Here is a 14942-nt window from a genome sequence, read left to right as displayed (position 1 = left end):
CTCAAAAAGGACCAGACCCCAAGTGAGACTAGCTCAAACCGATTTGCCCATCCTACCCATATCCATATACACCACATACACACCCACTCACACACATAGCTCTAGATTATCAAAACATAGCAACCAAAGTAATATCATCAAGTATAAATGCAAAGCAGGGTATGCTTAATATTTAACTACATAAATATAAGTATAAGTGATGCATGAGCATGCCGAAAATATAATAATATTGAAATTGTAAATAAAATAAATATCTACTCACAGTACACCGGGGGCTATTATGGCTGTTGCGTGGAGAAAAATAGCTGATATCGATCACCTAAATAATTATATTGTAAATTTATTAGTACTAATTCAAATTATGACTCTAAAGAGATAATAGACAACCTAATTCATGCTGAAAATTCAACAGAGTTTTCCCTATACCTAGGACCTACCCAACCTACAAAAAGATCTAAATAATGCTTATAATTCACCAATTTCCACAATCACATCTCAGCAACATCATATGGCCTCTCCTGGGCCCTCCAAATTAGACAATAGTCATAAACCTAAAAACTACGTTTTAGTCCCTATAATTGACATTTTGTAAAAATTCACTCAAACAAGCTCTAAAAATTCTAAAATTTTGCCTTACATCCTTAATAAGGTTATAAAGCTATTGCAGAAGGAATTGTAATTTTCTAATCACCCATTAATATTTTATGAATTTTTTATTTAAAAATATTATTCAATTCCATAAGTTTTTAATAGCTAACATATTCTTAATTCAACCCAATTCAATATTCACATATTTAACTCTTCATTCTCAAGCTTCCACCAATCATATAAAACTTAAATACAATAAATTCAGATAATCTTATATGCCCATATGCTAAAATCTAGCTAACACTTATATATATTTTTCAAAAATATTTCAAAATCACTCAAAAATTCAATAAATATCATAGAATATCTTCAAATAATTTTACTTTTATTATATATTTTTCTTAGCATTTAAGCACCACAGACTGAGAAATAAGGAAAATAATCTTATTCAAAGCTTATGTGTGTCTCAAAAATTTCAAAAATTTATGATGAAACCTCTGAAAGTTGAATTATCCCCAAAGCTCGCCGGAGCCAACGCTAGAACCACTGCGCACAGTGGCCAGCCGCCGGTCACTGACAACATCTGCTGGAACTGGTCACACCAAAAGGTTCTTCTTCTCCTCCTGAGTCCATAGGTGGTCTCAGATCGTCGATCCAACAGTCGGATCGTCCTAGATCTGATCAAAAAGCTTAAAAAATCCAAAACTTCTCTCATCCATATCTCACTCATCCGATAACCAAATGTTACAAAATGGGTATCAAAAGAAAGCTCTCGTAATAAGCTTTCCAACTTTACCAGAATCGCCTTGATTGGACATCGGATGAGGCCGGAATCGGGCCGAAAAGCCATTGCCCTCCAGCAAAAGAAAGTGAGAGGAATAAGGTGAATTGGGGGGGGAGACCTGCGAAATTCTGGGTTCCTTTTTTTTTTTTTTTTTAATTCTAGAAATGAACCTGGACAAGCATGTTGTGCAGATTCATTCCTGGAAAAAATTTAATTCTTTTCCTTTATTTTATTTATTTTTTTGATAATAATAATAATAATAATAATAATAATAATAATAATAATAATAATAACTGTAACACCTCTTACCCGTCTATAGTGTAGCCGAGCGCCGTGTGCTACATTCGGTGCCGGAGCAACATAATTTATCTTACTTTATTCCTTTAATAATTTGTTCTAGTTATATTTTAATATCAATTATTTTTTTATAGAGAAACCAGCGGAGTTTCCCCTGTTTCTATTACCATTTGGCATATTTCATTATTCAACCTGCTTGAAATTTCAACAATATTTTCACAATAAAATCTCATCAGTTATTTTCATAATCATCTCATCACACATTCAATTCTTACAACTCATTTGCATATATATCCATTCATACTCAATTTATGTATCAAAATTCTCAAACTTCATATTTACATGATTTACAAGCTAATTTCATAAATTTACAATTTACATGATGTATAAATTAATTACAATACCATAATTTATATTACAATTAATAACTAATTATAAATACATAAAATAACTTTTGTGAGTCCTATCTACATGCATTGCTGAGGAGGTGATAACTTGAACACTTCTAACACTTCTGCAGATCTGGACTCTAAAAATCCTAGTCAAATGTTCACTGGGTTTTAACTTCAGTACATGTGCGAAAAAAACAAATTCATCGCGCTAAGCATTTCTGCTTAGTGGTGCAATAATATAACAAGAAAATAATATATTCAAATAAGAAAGAAGCAAGCATTCTAAATATTCAAGTATCGATTTAACTATCTTATATGCTAATTCGTTCCTCTTTGAAAGTACTGAGTTTATAGCCTTACAGTAATAATATTCAATATACATTTTATTCTAAAAGTATTGTATTTGAGGTCTCTCTACGATTCTGTAAATTATATTTTTGTTATGTTTCTATTGCTAATCTTTTTTTTTTTTTCATTTCATTCAATACTTTCTAATGTTTTTAATTACTAATGTTCTTAAATAATTTCAATAATTTATACTGCTCAAGTAACCTATGACAGGCTGACTAAACTGGATAACAGGTCGTTGCCACTGGACACCACAGTGCCTCGGGCCGTCATACCATGGGATGCGGAACGTCAACCACGTATGCAGTCAATATGGCTAAAAAGCCATGATAACACATAATCGGGCATGAAAGCCATGAGTGCGGGCATAAAGCCATGAGTATGGGCATAAAGTCATGAGTACGGGCATAAAGCCTTACGCAGTACTGCTAAAACAATACCCTATTGGCATGCCAATCTATCAAATCTGACACACATGTCTAGGCAATACAAGGGCACATAATATCATTAAATGTTAATATATTGTATTTTATGACTTCATTATTTCATGACAAATTCCATAATTTATACATTCATTTGATCATTCACATTATCACAATTCTCATCAATTATCCTTATGTCCCATTGTACTCAAAGTATATTTCTTTTCTCCAATAATGAGAATTACTATCTCATTCGTACATTAATATACTCAGGTACGAATTAGAGGATCAAATCCATCTGTAAATGGAAGTCCATTGTGAAATCAAAAGCTTCTAGCTGCTCTATCAATTTGATCATCTTATGATCATCCTCATTCTGAATAGTTGCTTAGATATCTTATATCTACCGTTTTTACTGTGTTCATCATATAATTCTTGTAGGTGATTGAGGATCTTTGATGCAGAATGCATCTTTTCATGTTGCTTCTGTAACTCATTGATCATAAAAACCAACATGTAGCACCTAGCTTGCATGTCATGTTCTTTCCATCTATCCAAGGTGTCCTATTCCTTCTGTAAGGCCCCTTCTGGTAAAGGACCAGAAATCTTTGAATCTAGAACATATCCTATACACTTTAAATTTAGGACAATCTTCAGATTTCTTAATCAATCCAAGAAGTTTGGACAAGTTAGCCTGTTGTTATCAAGAATGCTAGCTAAAACGTTGGATGGTTGAATGGTCATTTTATCAGATTATACTATATAAAATAATAAGATTTGAATTAACATATTGTATCAAGTTTGTTATCAAAATGATTATGGTCTTTTAATCAAATTGGTCTTCACACTAATTTGGCAAATCCTACACTTCCAAAGTAGGGAACGGAAATTCCAGTTGGGTTGGAAACGGAAATTCCAGTTGGCAAATCCTAATCAAATTGGTCTTATGTAACTATAGCCAATAATGTAAGTGTTTAAAACTTTTTAAATAATTGCCTTATTGGAGGGCCATGATGCAATTTTCAAAATTACACCATTACCAACTTAATCATTTGATTAAAAGATTTTCTTGGCCGATTTAATTATTATTCAGTCTCACTTTACATATTAACCATTTTCATGCATATCTCATATACATCATGAATATACATATCACATACATACATTCATCAATGGTAATGTAAAAGGTATGATTATGGACTATTCCATGGAAATACAATTCTAGCCACAAGGATTAGATTCAGGGGCATTCTAGGTTAACATTTATTTATTTGAAGCTTGATCACAAATCTTCAACTCTTGAATCTCCGTGCTCCCACTAATCTCCATCAATGATTGAAGCTCCATTTCTTATTGTAAATTTCACCAAGCCAATTACATCATATATCATTGGCATACCAAGGTGAAAATTATAAAAGAATTGACCATGTAAGCTCAAATAAATAAATATACAACCTAAGATTAATTATAACTACTTTATAATACAACCCTTTGTAAAAATTAAAATAATTATTACAATCCTATAGAAATAAATAAGAAATCGATCACATTGGTCTCCTAAAGTTCATGATCATCCTTCATGCCAATTCACACATTGAACACTTGAACATGCATTTTAATTCCAAATATCCAATATTCAAAATTAAATAAACCAACTATGAATCTCATTCACAATCATGTTATACTTATTTTGGGACTTAGATTAAACATTTTAATCATCAAGAAAAGCCATAAAATGATCAAACAAAAGCTATAAAATGATCAAACACACTTCCATCTTATGGTGGCCTAATGATCATACCAAATGGGTTAATTAGTGCTTCAATCAAAATTCATGATTTTTCTTAGATTTTAATAGCTCCAACTTGCATCTCATACATGTCAACCATCATTAAAACAAGAAAACATACAAAATCAAAATCATTTGGTTATGGTCCAAACATGGCCGAATGGTTATTCATCACGGTCTCACCGTGGCCGAACCAATTTTCACAATTTTCCTTCGAATTTTTCTTGTTCTCAATTGCATCTCATGCAACATTTAAGTGTCCCAAACATCATATAATATGAATCAATGTTCCTAATAGCAAATTAGGGTGGCTCTGATATTAATTGAAAGAAAAATATGCACCTTAACATCCCTTAGGGTGTAAAGTTAGCAATTTAAAGATTTTATAATCCTAGGTTTCATGCAATACAAAAAAAATCTTTATATTATTGCAAAACCACTTAATTTTGGTCATAAAACATGTTTCTCAATTGCTAATATGCCTAATTGCTATTAGGAAATAAAATCCCTAAATTTAAACAAAGTTAGGTTTTTGGAGAAATCTTACCCCTAAAGGTGCATAATCAAATTCTACTATTAATATGGAGAGTGAAGACTATCAAATATTAGCCCTCTAGCTTGTCCACACAAGCACCTTGATCAAAGGAACCTTTGATGAAGCAAAACCTTCCTTTCCTCTTCCTTTAGATTCGGCCAAGATAGGAGATGCAAGGAATTGATTTTCTTATAGGTTTTAATTGATGAAAGTGATGAGAAACTATTTCTCAAAGTTTAATTCAAGAGTTTAACACTTGATTCTCTTGAATTTCAAGCTAGGAATATGAGAGAATTTTCTTAGCTATGAAAGGATATGGTTCAGTCAAGGAGAAGAGATGGAAGAAGATAACTTTTGTCTTTTTTTTTTATCTCATCTTTTACAAATTAAATTTCTTTTATTAAAATTAATTAACAACTGTCTTTTTCTCATTCAACCTTTGAATGAGTTTTCTAAACATAATTGGTACACTTGTCAAAACTTAATTTTAATTAAGAAATTAAATTTTGATTAATTAGTATTCTTAATACTAATTAATTTAGCCTCCATATTTCACTAAGTCAACATAGTTAAAATTGTCAAAATTTGACCTAGTCAAACTTATCAAATTTTGGTCAAGATTAATTCCAAATTAATCTTCTTCCATTTACTTAATTAATCAAGTTTATATTTAAACACTTTAAATATTAACTTGATTACTTCCATAGATACATTTAGTTTTAAGTCATGCTAGAGACTTTGCAATCTAAGTGCCAACTAAAAATATTAATTTAATTAATTAAATCATTAATTAATCAAATTAATTTTGCTTTGATCATAATGCTCTTATGTGTGTGACTTACTAGGTTTACTACTAATTGGCAATGAGAATAATATTAACTCTTTAATTATTATTGGAACCATTCCAAACTTAAAATGAATTGTTTTTTCATTTAAGTTCTCATAAATCATGGTTGACATCTAGCATAATAAACCATGACTACCTAATCAGTATAAATTATTCTCTAATTCATGAACCTTGATCATATATGCCATGCACTAAAATCTCTTCGTTATAAAATTTTGATTTCAGCTAGAGTCATGGTTCATGCCACACTATTTTACTTAGAATCATATATCCTTTTTTAATTCTAATTCTTAATTAATAAGACTTACTTGTCATAAACTCTTTTCTGACTAAATCTATTTATCTTGGCCAAGAACTTGAATCCATCAAGAGTAATTAAATGGACATAGAATTTTATCCCTATTTACTCAGGGTAACGGATCTCATCTTAACTAACACCTATCTTCATATATAATTAGTCGGAGCCAACACATGTCCATATACTCATACATAGTACAAGCTTAAAACAGTATCAAACTCAAAACCATCTATATATAAGATAATTATATTATCTCATGTCAAGAGATTATATGCACTATTATGATATAGATGACTTTGTATTGACAAGAGTAAACTTCATGTACAAGTCATCTTATATCACTGGTTCGGCCTACTTATCTTATAAGTGCCCACCATGTTTGTCATATGGCATGAGACTCACCATTCCATCCCCTTGGTATTTCATACTAATTCATGAATACAAATATAAGTGACAATTTTTTCGGATAAATCATGCCCAATGAGATATCATAGATTGAAAAATCGAAATTTATGGTGCTTGTACTAGAATGTTTTGTCACTCATATTCTTAATAACTCAAGAATAAAATATTTAACAAGATATTAAAAGACATTTTCAATTAAATTTGAAAGAAAATAACATTTGCCATAAATGGAAATAATTTGTTATAAGATACAATACAATGATATGCTCTATGGCATATTACTAACAAATAGTTGGTTAAACTAGCTTATAAACACAAATTATTATTATCAAAATAAAAAGTTAGGACACCAACTTATTTTTTAGCTTATAAACTCAACTTAAAGGCTCAAAAATTGTTATAGATAAATAGGTCAATATATTTTTTTGAGCTTATAAACTAGCTTATCAGCTTATAAGCTAATTGTTTTGATCAGTTTATAAGTTAAGACAAATACTCCTCTAGTTTTTACTTTGACCTGAATGCTCTAAACGCTATAAAATATGAATTTATGTGAAATAAACAAGCAATAAGATAGACAAATCATCATTGAATTATTAGTTTGATAATAATAATAATATAATGAGAAAGACCTACATGATGGTCCCTTTTTATAGGTATCGGTCATATTTCTATTTGAATTGGGAGTGTTAATTTATCAAATTGCTTAAGAGAAAGTTTAAGTGTATTAAGACTTAGAATATGGATAAGGTAAAATACTTATCTAATAGAGTTTGTATTGGATTAGGAATATCATACAGTTAGATAAATATTATGGTGTCAATCTATATAATTTAGTAATTAACTCTTGTTCGATATATGGTTTTAAGTTCGGATTTTGAGATAGTTCGGATCATATTGAATCGGATAAAATATTAAATAAAATTTTTTATAGAAATTTAAAATTAAAATAAATAAATTAATTAAAAACAATAACAAAAATTATCAAATATATACTTAAAAATTAAACTGAATATTAACACATTAAAATTTTTTATATTACATTAGGTTTATGTATATCAATATTCAATACTCACATAAATTTAATTTAAATGCATAGTGATAAAAATATAATTTTAAGTGGACCCAATACCAAATATGGCCACTTGCAAATTTTTTATGCTCAAAATATCCTCACCCCAAAAGCCTTAAACCCAACCCTAGAGTTAAAAAATAACCAAGGTTTAGTTAATCATACCAACTATAAATAAGGGGCTTGTATCCCATCACAACTATATTGCAAGCTATTTTTTCTTTTTTCCTCAAAACAAAAGAAACAAGGAAGGTTTTGAGACCCGAAGAAAAGAAGAGAGCCTTAAAAATAATAGTATTGGTAACACAACAAGAAGGCCAAAAGGCAAAGGGGATTGGTGGAGGGGTCAAGGGGGTCACCAGAGGGTCATTGAAGCCCCACTCAAAATACCCACAAGGATTTCTGGTACGTTTTCCTCCTTTTTAGCCCAAACAAAGACTCTTTTGGATTTTGAAGACGAGGGTCTGTATCTGTTCAAAACTTGAATTATAACCCCTGTATTCTTTTTCTTTCTCTATCTCGCACACAGAGCTTGCGCGCGGGACAAAAAATTTCTTCGGCGCTTCAAAACCCTAGATCAGATTTTTCCCGCCAAAAACCTATCTTCCACGCTTGACCTAGATGCTTAATCGGTACTTTTTTGCCCCCAATACGTTTTACATTGTAAATCTGAATCTAAATCGAAATCGATTCTGCAAATATAAGCATACCTCTTTTTATTTCCTTCGATGTTTAATTAGTAGTCATTTTGTTGGGGTTTTTTTTTTTAAAAAAAATTATTTTATGAAGATTGCGAGACGATGACTCGTTTTTAGGGTTTTGAACTGCAAAATTAATGGCAGGGTGGTCGATGATTTCTGGTGATAAGTGCGCCTTAGATTGCTGCAAAACCCCACAGAAGAAGCTCCAGCCAAAAGGGCTTCTGTTCGCTCTTGACCCGTTTTCACAACTGGCTGGATTAAAAACCGAACCCGATGCCAAGCTTCGATGCCAATTTGATAAGTGTTTAAATTTTTTCCGGAAAGAAATCTGTGCCCTAGATGTTGCATTCCCTCCAATGTTTGGAGATGGACAATCTGTGGATTTGTTTAAATTGTTTTTGATTGTGAGGCAGAAGGGTGGTTATGATGCCGTTTCTAATAAATGTTTGTGGGATGTGGTGGCTGAAGAGTCTGGATTGGGCCCAAACCTTGCATCTTCTGTGAAATTGGTTTATGCCAAGTATTTGGATGCATTGGAGAAATGGTTAGAGAGATGTGTTGATGAAAAGAATTCAAAATCCAAATCAAGTGATATCATCAACTCAAAAACCAAACTGAGTGATAGTGGCGCAGATGTGGGTGGGGTTTCAATGGAGTTAGGGTCCGAGTTTAAGGGGTTGTTGTCAGAGATAATGGATTGGAAATCTGTACTGAATGTGAGTGCTGAGGTGGATTCAAATGGGGATGAGAAGTGCATTGTTGATGATGAAGAATCTGTGCACATAGACAATGGAAAGAGTGTTGTTGATTTTGTTGAAATTGGGAAGTTAGGCTATAATGTGGCAAAGAGCACTACCATTGATTCTTTTTCTGATGGGGACAATAGATGTAAAGATGTTCAGAAAGACCTGCAATCCAATTTAACAAGTGTGAAGGTTTGTGATGAGGAAGAGGTGAAGAGTGCAATGGTGGAAATGGATGGGAGCAAGAAAGATGACAATGGTGATGAAAATGATGTTATGGTATTAGATTTGGACGCTGTTGAGGAATCCATTTCCAGCTATGAAAGGAAAAGGGAGTCCATGTGTAGAGTGCTGAGCTGGATTACTGGGATTGCAAGGAATCCATGTGATCCTGTAGTTGTTCCGTTACCAGAGAGGTCAAAGTGGGAGTCTTATGGGAATGAGGAATTATGGAAGAAGGTTTTGTTGGTTCGGGAGGCATTGTTTCTGAGAAGGCATGTTGATTCAGGTGCTGAAAATTCCTTTTGCCAGGTATCTCTCAGCTACTAAATGCTGCCCCCCAACCCCACCACCACACCCACACGCGCGCGCGCGCGCACACACACACAACCCCTTCTTTTCATGTCCGTTTGTTACAATATGCAATGGTGCTCCACCCTGTTAGGGTCTTATCACTGTTTTTACTTGACATGTGTTCACCATTGACAAGGATCTTTTCATTGGTAGAATCATAAAAGACACTTGTGTTTTTATAGGTGAACCGAACATAGTTATTAAAGGCGCACCTCAGGCTCAAGGCTCGAACCTTAGTGTCTTATGCGCCTAGGTGTGCTCCTTTGTTCTAGGCACGAGATTCTAGAAAGGCATTTCTTCTTTATTTTTATCTTTTGTGCACACTTTCATTAGCAAAAAGGCTTTTAGAATTAGTATCACTAGTGATAACTAGTTATCAAAATCTCATCAAACCCGCACACCTAGGATTGCAAACCTCCCATGTTTTCATTTTCAACACTACCACTATATTATTCTTCTTTTTTAAAAAAATGTTACATTTACACCTATTTCAAGATATATGCCAAAGGAAAAAGGAAAAACATCACATTTATTTGACTTTTATGGATTTTAAATTTTTTTTTTTTTTTAACTTTCGCACATCACCTTGCTCAGGCGTGTGCCTGTACCTGGCGCCTTGCCCCTAGGCTGCAGGACCCCTTGGCACCTTAGTGCGCCTTGAGCCTTTAATAACTATGAAACCGAAATCATAAGTTCAACAATAATAGATTTGACTCTTAGAAATTGAAAATTTATTTCTCGGCATTGTGTTATTATCTATGTAATAATGATAAAATTTATCTTCACAGCAGGGTGTTGTTGCATTAACATGCTTAATCATTTTAAAAATAACAAAAAAAAGTCATTTTGTTATTTTATTTTATGTTATTTTATTTTTATTTTTAAGTTTTAATTGAAAGCAGATAAACTTTTTGTGGATCAAGCTTCCATAGATACTGTCATTGGTTTCACCTTCACTTTTACCCATTGTTATTTTTACGGATCTTTGCATTGGTTAGATTATTTATAAATATATGCACTAGAATTTCTTGAATAAGAGTGTTTGATTTGGCTATTTTTAACTTTTGACTTAAAATATATTTTTTAATTTATGAGTCAAATTAAAAATAAGTAGTTAATTGTTTGGTAAAATTACTTAAAAAAATAATTTTAAAATAGTTTAAATATTTAGTTAAAAGGTGTTTAAAAGTAATTTAATTGATTAAAATTATCAAAAATGGATATGTAATTAAGTGTTATAGTTATTAAAATGAGGATAATATTGATATTTTTAAAAATATTAGGATAATATAATTTTTTACTTGGTCAAAGACTAGTTTTAAAGTAAGTATATAAGTCACAAGTAAAATATCCTTATGATTTTTGACTTATTTTAAGTAGTGTTTTTAACTTATAAGTCAAACTAAATATTAATCTATTTATGACTTTCTATTTATAAGTAGGTTTGATTGATTTATAAGTCAAACTAAACACCTTCTAAGACATGTGTATCTTCTTGCACTTGAGAAAGTGTGCACATCATCTTAACTGCTGCTCCCGTTGAACTATAGAAACATTTATTTGTAATTGTCGATGAAGCAATTACAGTGTAGACTTGTCCAATTGACCACACAGTATAAGTTATGTTATTTTCCCACTTTTGTAGAAAAATCGGAAGATGCACCCATGCATGTATGACGATCAAGTTGGATCTGCTTACAATTTCAGAGAGAGGTTAAAAAGTAGCAAGAAGCTGCTACATAGCAAAACAGTGTTTCAGGCACAGGCTTGTTCACAGTTGTCTTCCTCAACCACTGAAACCGACTCATACTCTCGCAAAAAAGGGATTTTCAATGGTGATTCCTCAACAAAATATTCAGTGGTTGACCTTCCAGTTGAAAAGTCAATTCCCTTGGGCCCAGATTTTCAGGCTGAAGTGCCAGAATGGACTGGTGTTGTCTCTGAAAGCAACTCAAAGTGGGCTGGGACACGGGTTTGGCCACTGGAAAAAGTGGATAACAGAATAGTTATTGAACGAGAACCTGTTGGTAAGGGAAGGAATGATTCATGTGGTTGTGAAGTGCCAAAATCTGTAGAATGTGTCAGATTTCACATTGCTGAGAGAAGGTTGAGGATGAAGTGTGAATTGGGTGCAGCTTTCCATCATTGGAGGTTTGATAAAATGGGTGAAGACGTTAAACATTCCTGGACAGAAGAAGAAGGGAGAAAATTTAAGGCTATAGTGCGGTTAAATCCTCCATCTCTTGACAAGTGTTTTTGGGATGAGATATTCAAATTTTTTCCTACGAAGGGAAAGGAAGCTCTGGTGAGCTACTACTTTAATGTATTTCTTTTGCAGCGCAGAGCACAACAGAATAGGCTAACTCCAAATAACATTGATAGTGATGATGATGAATCAGAATGTGGATTAGTGACTAATAGTTCTAAGCGTGAAGCAGCACCCAAGTCACCAGGCTCCCTCCTATATTCTGCAAAGAAGCCTCGTAAAAGTGTTTAGATAATGTCTGATTGTTGGTGAAAGTACACTGCCTTTGCTGAGATATGTATAGTCTTGGCTTTCCTTTTTGTCCTTTTACGGTTTTGATATTTGGTGATTTTTCATGGCTATCTTGGCGTAATGCCAAAAATTTTTTTACCTCCTGTGGAAAGCAGAAGTTTTGTGATTAAAATTCTGCACCTAATGATAATTTAGTGGAGAGGTGAGAGCATTAAGCTGTAAGCTGTAGCCTACAGGGTTCAAGCAGTGTTGGCTCTGAAGGTGCTTTTGGTTTATTGGCTTCCAGTTTCTGAGACAGTTCCTGTTCATTCATGTATGCCTATGTCACATGCCGGTATTTCAGAGTTTCTTTATTAGATTTTCTGTGGCATTTGTGACTTTAATTGAAAGACTTGAGGAATATAGCAAGGAATCGGTCGATTAGAGGAATATGGATACAAGAAAAGTAATATTTTATTATTCAATTTGTAGTTTCTCATAGTTTTGGTACATACGTTAGATGTGATGAAGGTTTAAAATGTGGTATGAAATTGATCATGTCTAAGCATTTACATTTTAATACTTGTTCGGGGCACTCTGTGATCACTAGTTTATGTTGAAATCACGAAACGTATGCTCACATGTAAATATTAGTAAGAATAAAGGTTATTTTTAAAGTATATTTATTCCCTGACGTTTATGAATATTAGCTAGTCAGTCCTATTTTTTAAACCATATTATTTAGTACCTGTATTTGATTTCGTCAACAAATTTGTCCATTTGTCCAAGAAAGTGATATATGTTTGAGGAGGATTTGATTCAATTTTGTATCTGATGGTTAATGAGGTTTCCTTTTGTTTTGATTATAATTTGAAGTTGTGATTTTGCGGTTTTTTAGAAAATAATTTTTGCGAAATATATTTCTAGATATTTGAATTATTATGTATTTATCTAATAGATATTTGAACTATATATATTATCTTACACGTCAATTCAAAAAAAATATATCATTTAAACACAAATTACCACTGTCAGTAAGAGAGTGAACTTCACACATTAACAAGCAAGGGAAGATGAATTTGTTTGTTGACTTTGCACCCTACACGCCACTTCGCCTCTCCATCTCTTCAACTTGATTAACACACTTGTTTTCTTGCTGTTAAAATTTAAGGAAGATAATCCGGCCATGACCTCAATAAGGAACACTACATTCATTGCATCTAACGAGACCTCACAACACCTATATTGGCTGATGCGCTATGATGTGTTGGAACGTTTATACAAGTAATGAATCGCAGGCAAAGCGAAAATTGCTCTTGAGCATGGTAATTTTGGTGAGAGGATTCTTGATACTCAACCTTTTTTCTTGATAAAAAAAAAAATGAAAAAGTTAATGCTATAGAATCCCAAAAACACCGTAAGTCCATAACATGCTAAGACGCGAGGCAAGGACCATAAGCTTTTGAGGGATACAAAACTATAGGAATAAATAAGAAATTGAATTTGTTCGCAAAATAACAGCAACAAGATATAACTTAGATGCAAAAAATAACTAAACTAAGAAATTTAACTTCACTCAGCAGATGCTTCACTTTTTCTTTGCTGCAAACTAGTGACCTTTGCACCAGTTGGATCCTTCTTCTCAACACTCTTGATGACGCCAACAGCAACGGTCTAGCACGTCCCTCGCAACAAAATGACCAAGAGGAGAATACTAGAAAATATCTCTATAACCATGGGGCTTGGTGAGAGTCATATTATCACCCTCAAAACCATGGGGACAAATGGGATCTTCTCAAGGTTGTAACCAACTTTCTTAAGGTAGAAAGAAATTTCATGACAATTTCATCATACGTAGCTTTAGAGTACTTTGGGTTATGGCATCCATCTTGTTGCAGCAGCAAATCATCTGCTTGACACCAAGAGTAAAAGCAAGCAGGGCATGTTCATGAGTGGGTTGAATCGCTGAAATCAACACGGCCGATGACCATATTATTAATGTGAACTTTCTTCCCTATAATTAAATGTGGGAGAGGAGCTGGTAGTAATACATTCCCAATCTTAATGCCACATCAAATTAAGTTTTGACCATTTAGAAGTCAATTGACACGTCATAGGCGCATGCTCCTCACATTTTTATCGGTGTAAATATATGTTTAAGTGATATATATATATATTTTTTTTTCAGTTGAGATGTGAGATAGGCCAAAAAAAATAGTTCATGTGTTTATTAGGTAAAAACGTAATTATTCAAGTCTCTGGGAATGTATTTGGTCAAATAATTTTTATATTATTATGTTTAGGGTATATCTAATATAAATTTAAATTCATATAAAAATGAGTTTAAAAATTATTAGATCAAATATTTATATTTAAATTTGTACAAAATTAACAAAAGCATATATAACAAATGCACTAATCTAAATATAAATATTTAATTTAATAATTATTTAACTTATTCTCATATAAATTAAAGTTTTTTTATAGCCATGTCCTAAATTTTATTCAGTTCGTGATGTACTTCTAATAGTCATATGATACTAAATATTACTATTATTTTTCCTTTTAGGAAAAATTATAAATTTTTTTATTATAGGATTAGGGTAAAATGTTAAATCACATTCACACTTTTTTTTTTTAATTATTGCATCTTGAGAATAATTTTTTTTTTA

General features: G+C 32.2%; 1 protein-coding gene across 4 annotated transcripts; it reads left to right on the top strand.

Annotated features, from left to right (window-relative positions):
• The first annotated feature begins 7987 nt into the window (after nt 1–7987).
• Nucleotides 7988–12950, top strand: LOC110647293 (AT-rich interactive domain-containing protein 2). Of its 4 annotated transcripts, none has more exons than XM_021801055.2 (4): nt 7988–8182; nt 8307–8409; nt 8620–9752; nt 11440–12950. In XM_021801055.2, the coding sequence occupies exons 3-4, from the start codon at nt 8628–8630 to the stop codon at nt 12289–12291; spliced, it is 1977 nt and encodes a 658-aa protein (XP_021656747.2). In that variant the 5' UTR covers nt 7988–8182; nt 8307–8409; nt 8620–8627; the 3' UTR covers nt 12292–12950. The 4 variants fall into 4 exon arrangements, with proteins under 4 accessions (XP_021656747.2, XP_021656745.2, XP_021656748.2 ...); XM_021801053.2 differs by having other exon boundaries at nt 8593–9752; XM_021801056.2 differs by lacking the exon at nt 8307–8409.
• The last annotated feature ends 1992 nt before the right edge of the window (nt 12951–14942 follow it).

This window comes from Hevea brasiliensis, chromosome 9 (genome assembly GCF_030052815.1).
Source record: "Hevea brasiliensis isolate MT/VB/25A 57/8 chromosome 9, ASM3005281v1, whole genome shotgun sequence".
In the NCBI taxonomy this organism is placed as follows: Eukaryota; Viridiplantae; Streptophyta; class Magnoliopsida; order Malpighiales; family Euphorbiaceae; genus Hevea; species Hevea brasiliensis.
Note: the sequence above shows the minus strand (reverse complement) of the source record. Positions and strands in the feature narration are given on the sequence as shown.

Coding starts and splice junctions, on each gene's coding strand:
- LOC110647293 (XM_021801053.2), top strand. CDS start 8,613: ATGGCAGGGTGGTCGATGATTTCTGGTGATAAGTGCGCCTTAGATTGC. Junction 9,753..11,439: donor CTGAAAATTCCTTTTGCCAG/GTATCTCTCAGC, acceptor CCACTTTTGTAG/AAAAATCGGAAGATGCACCC.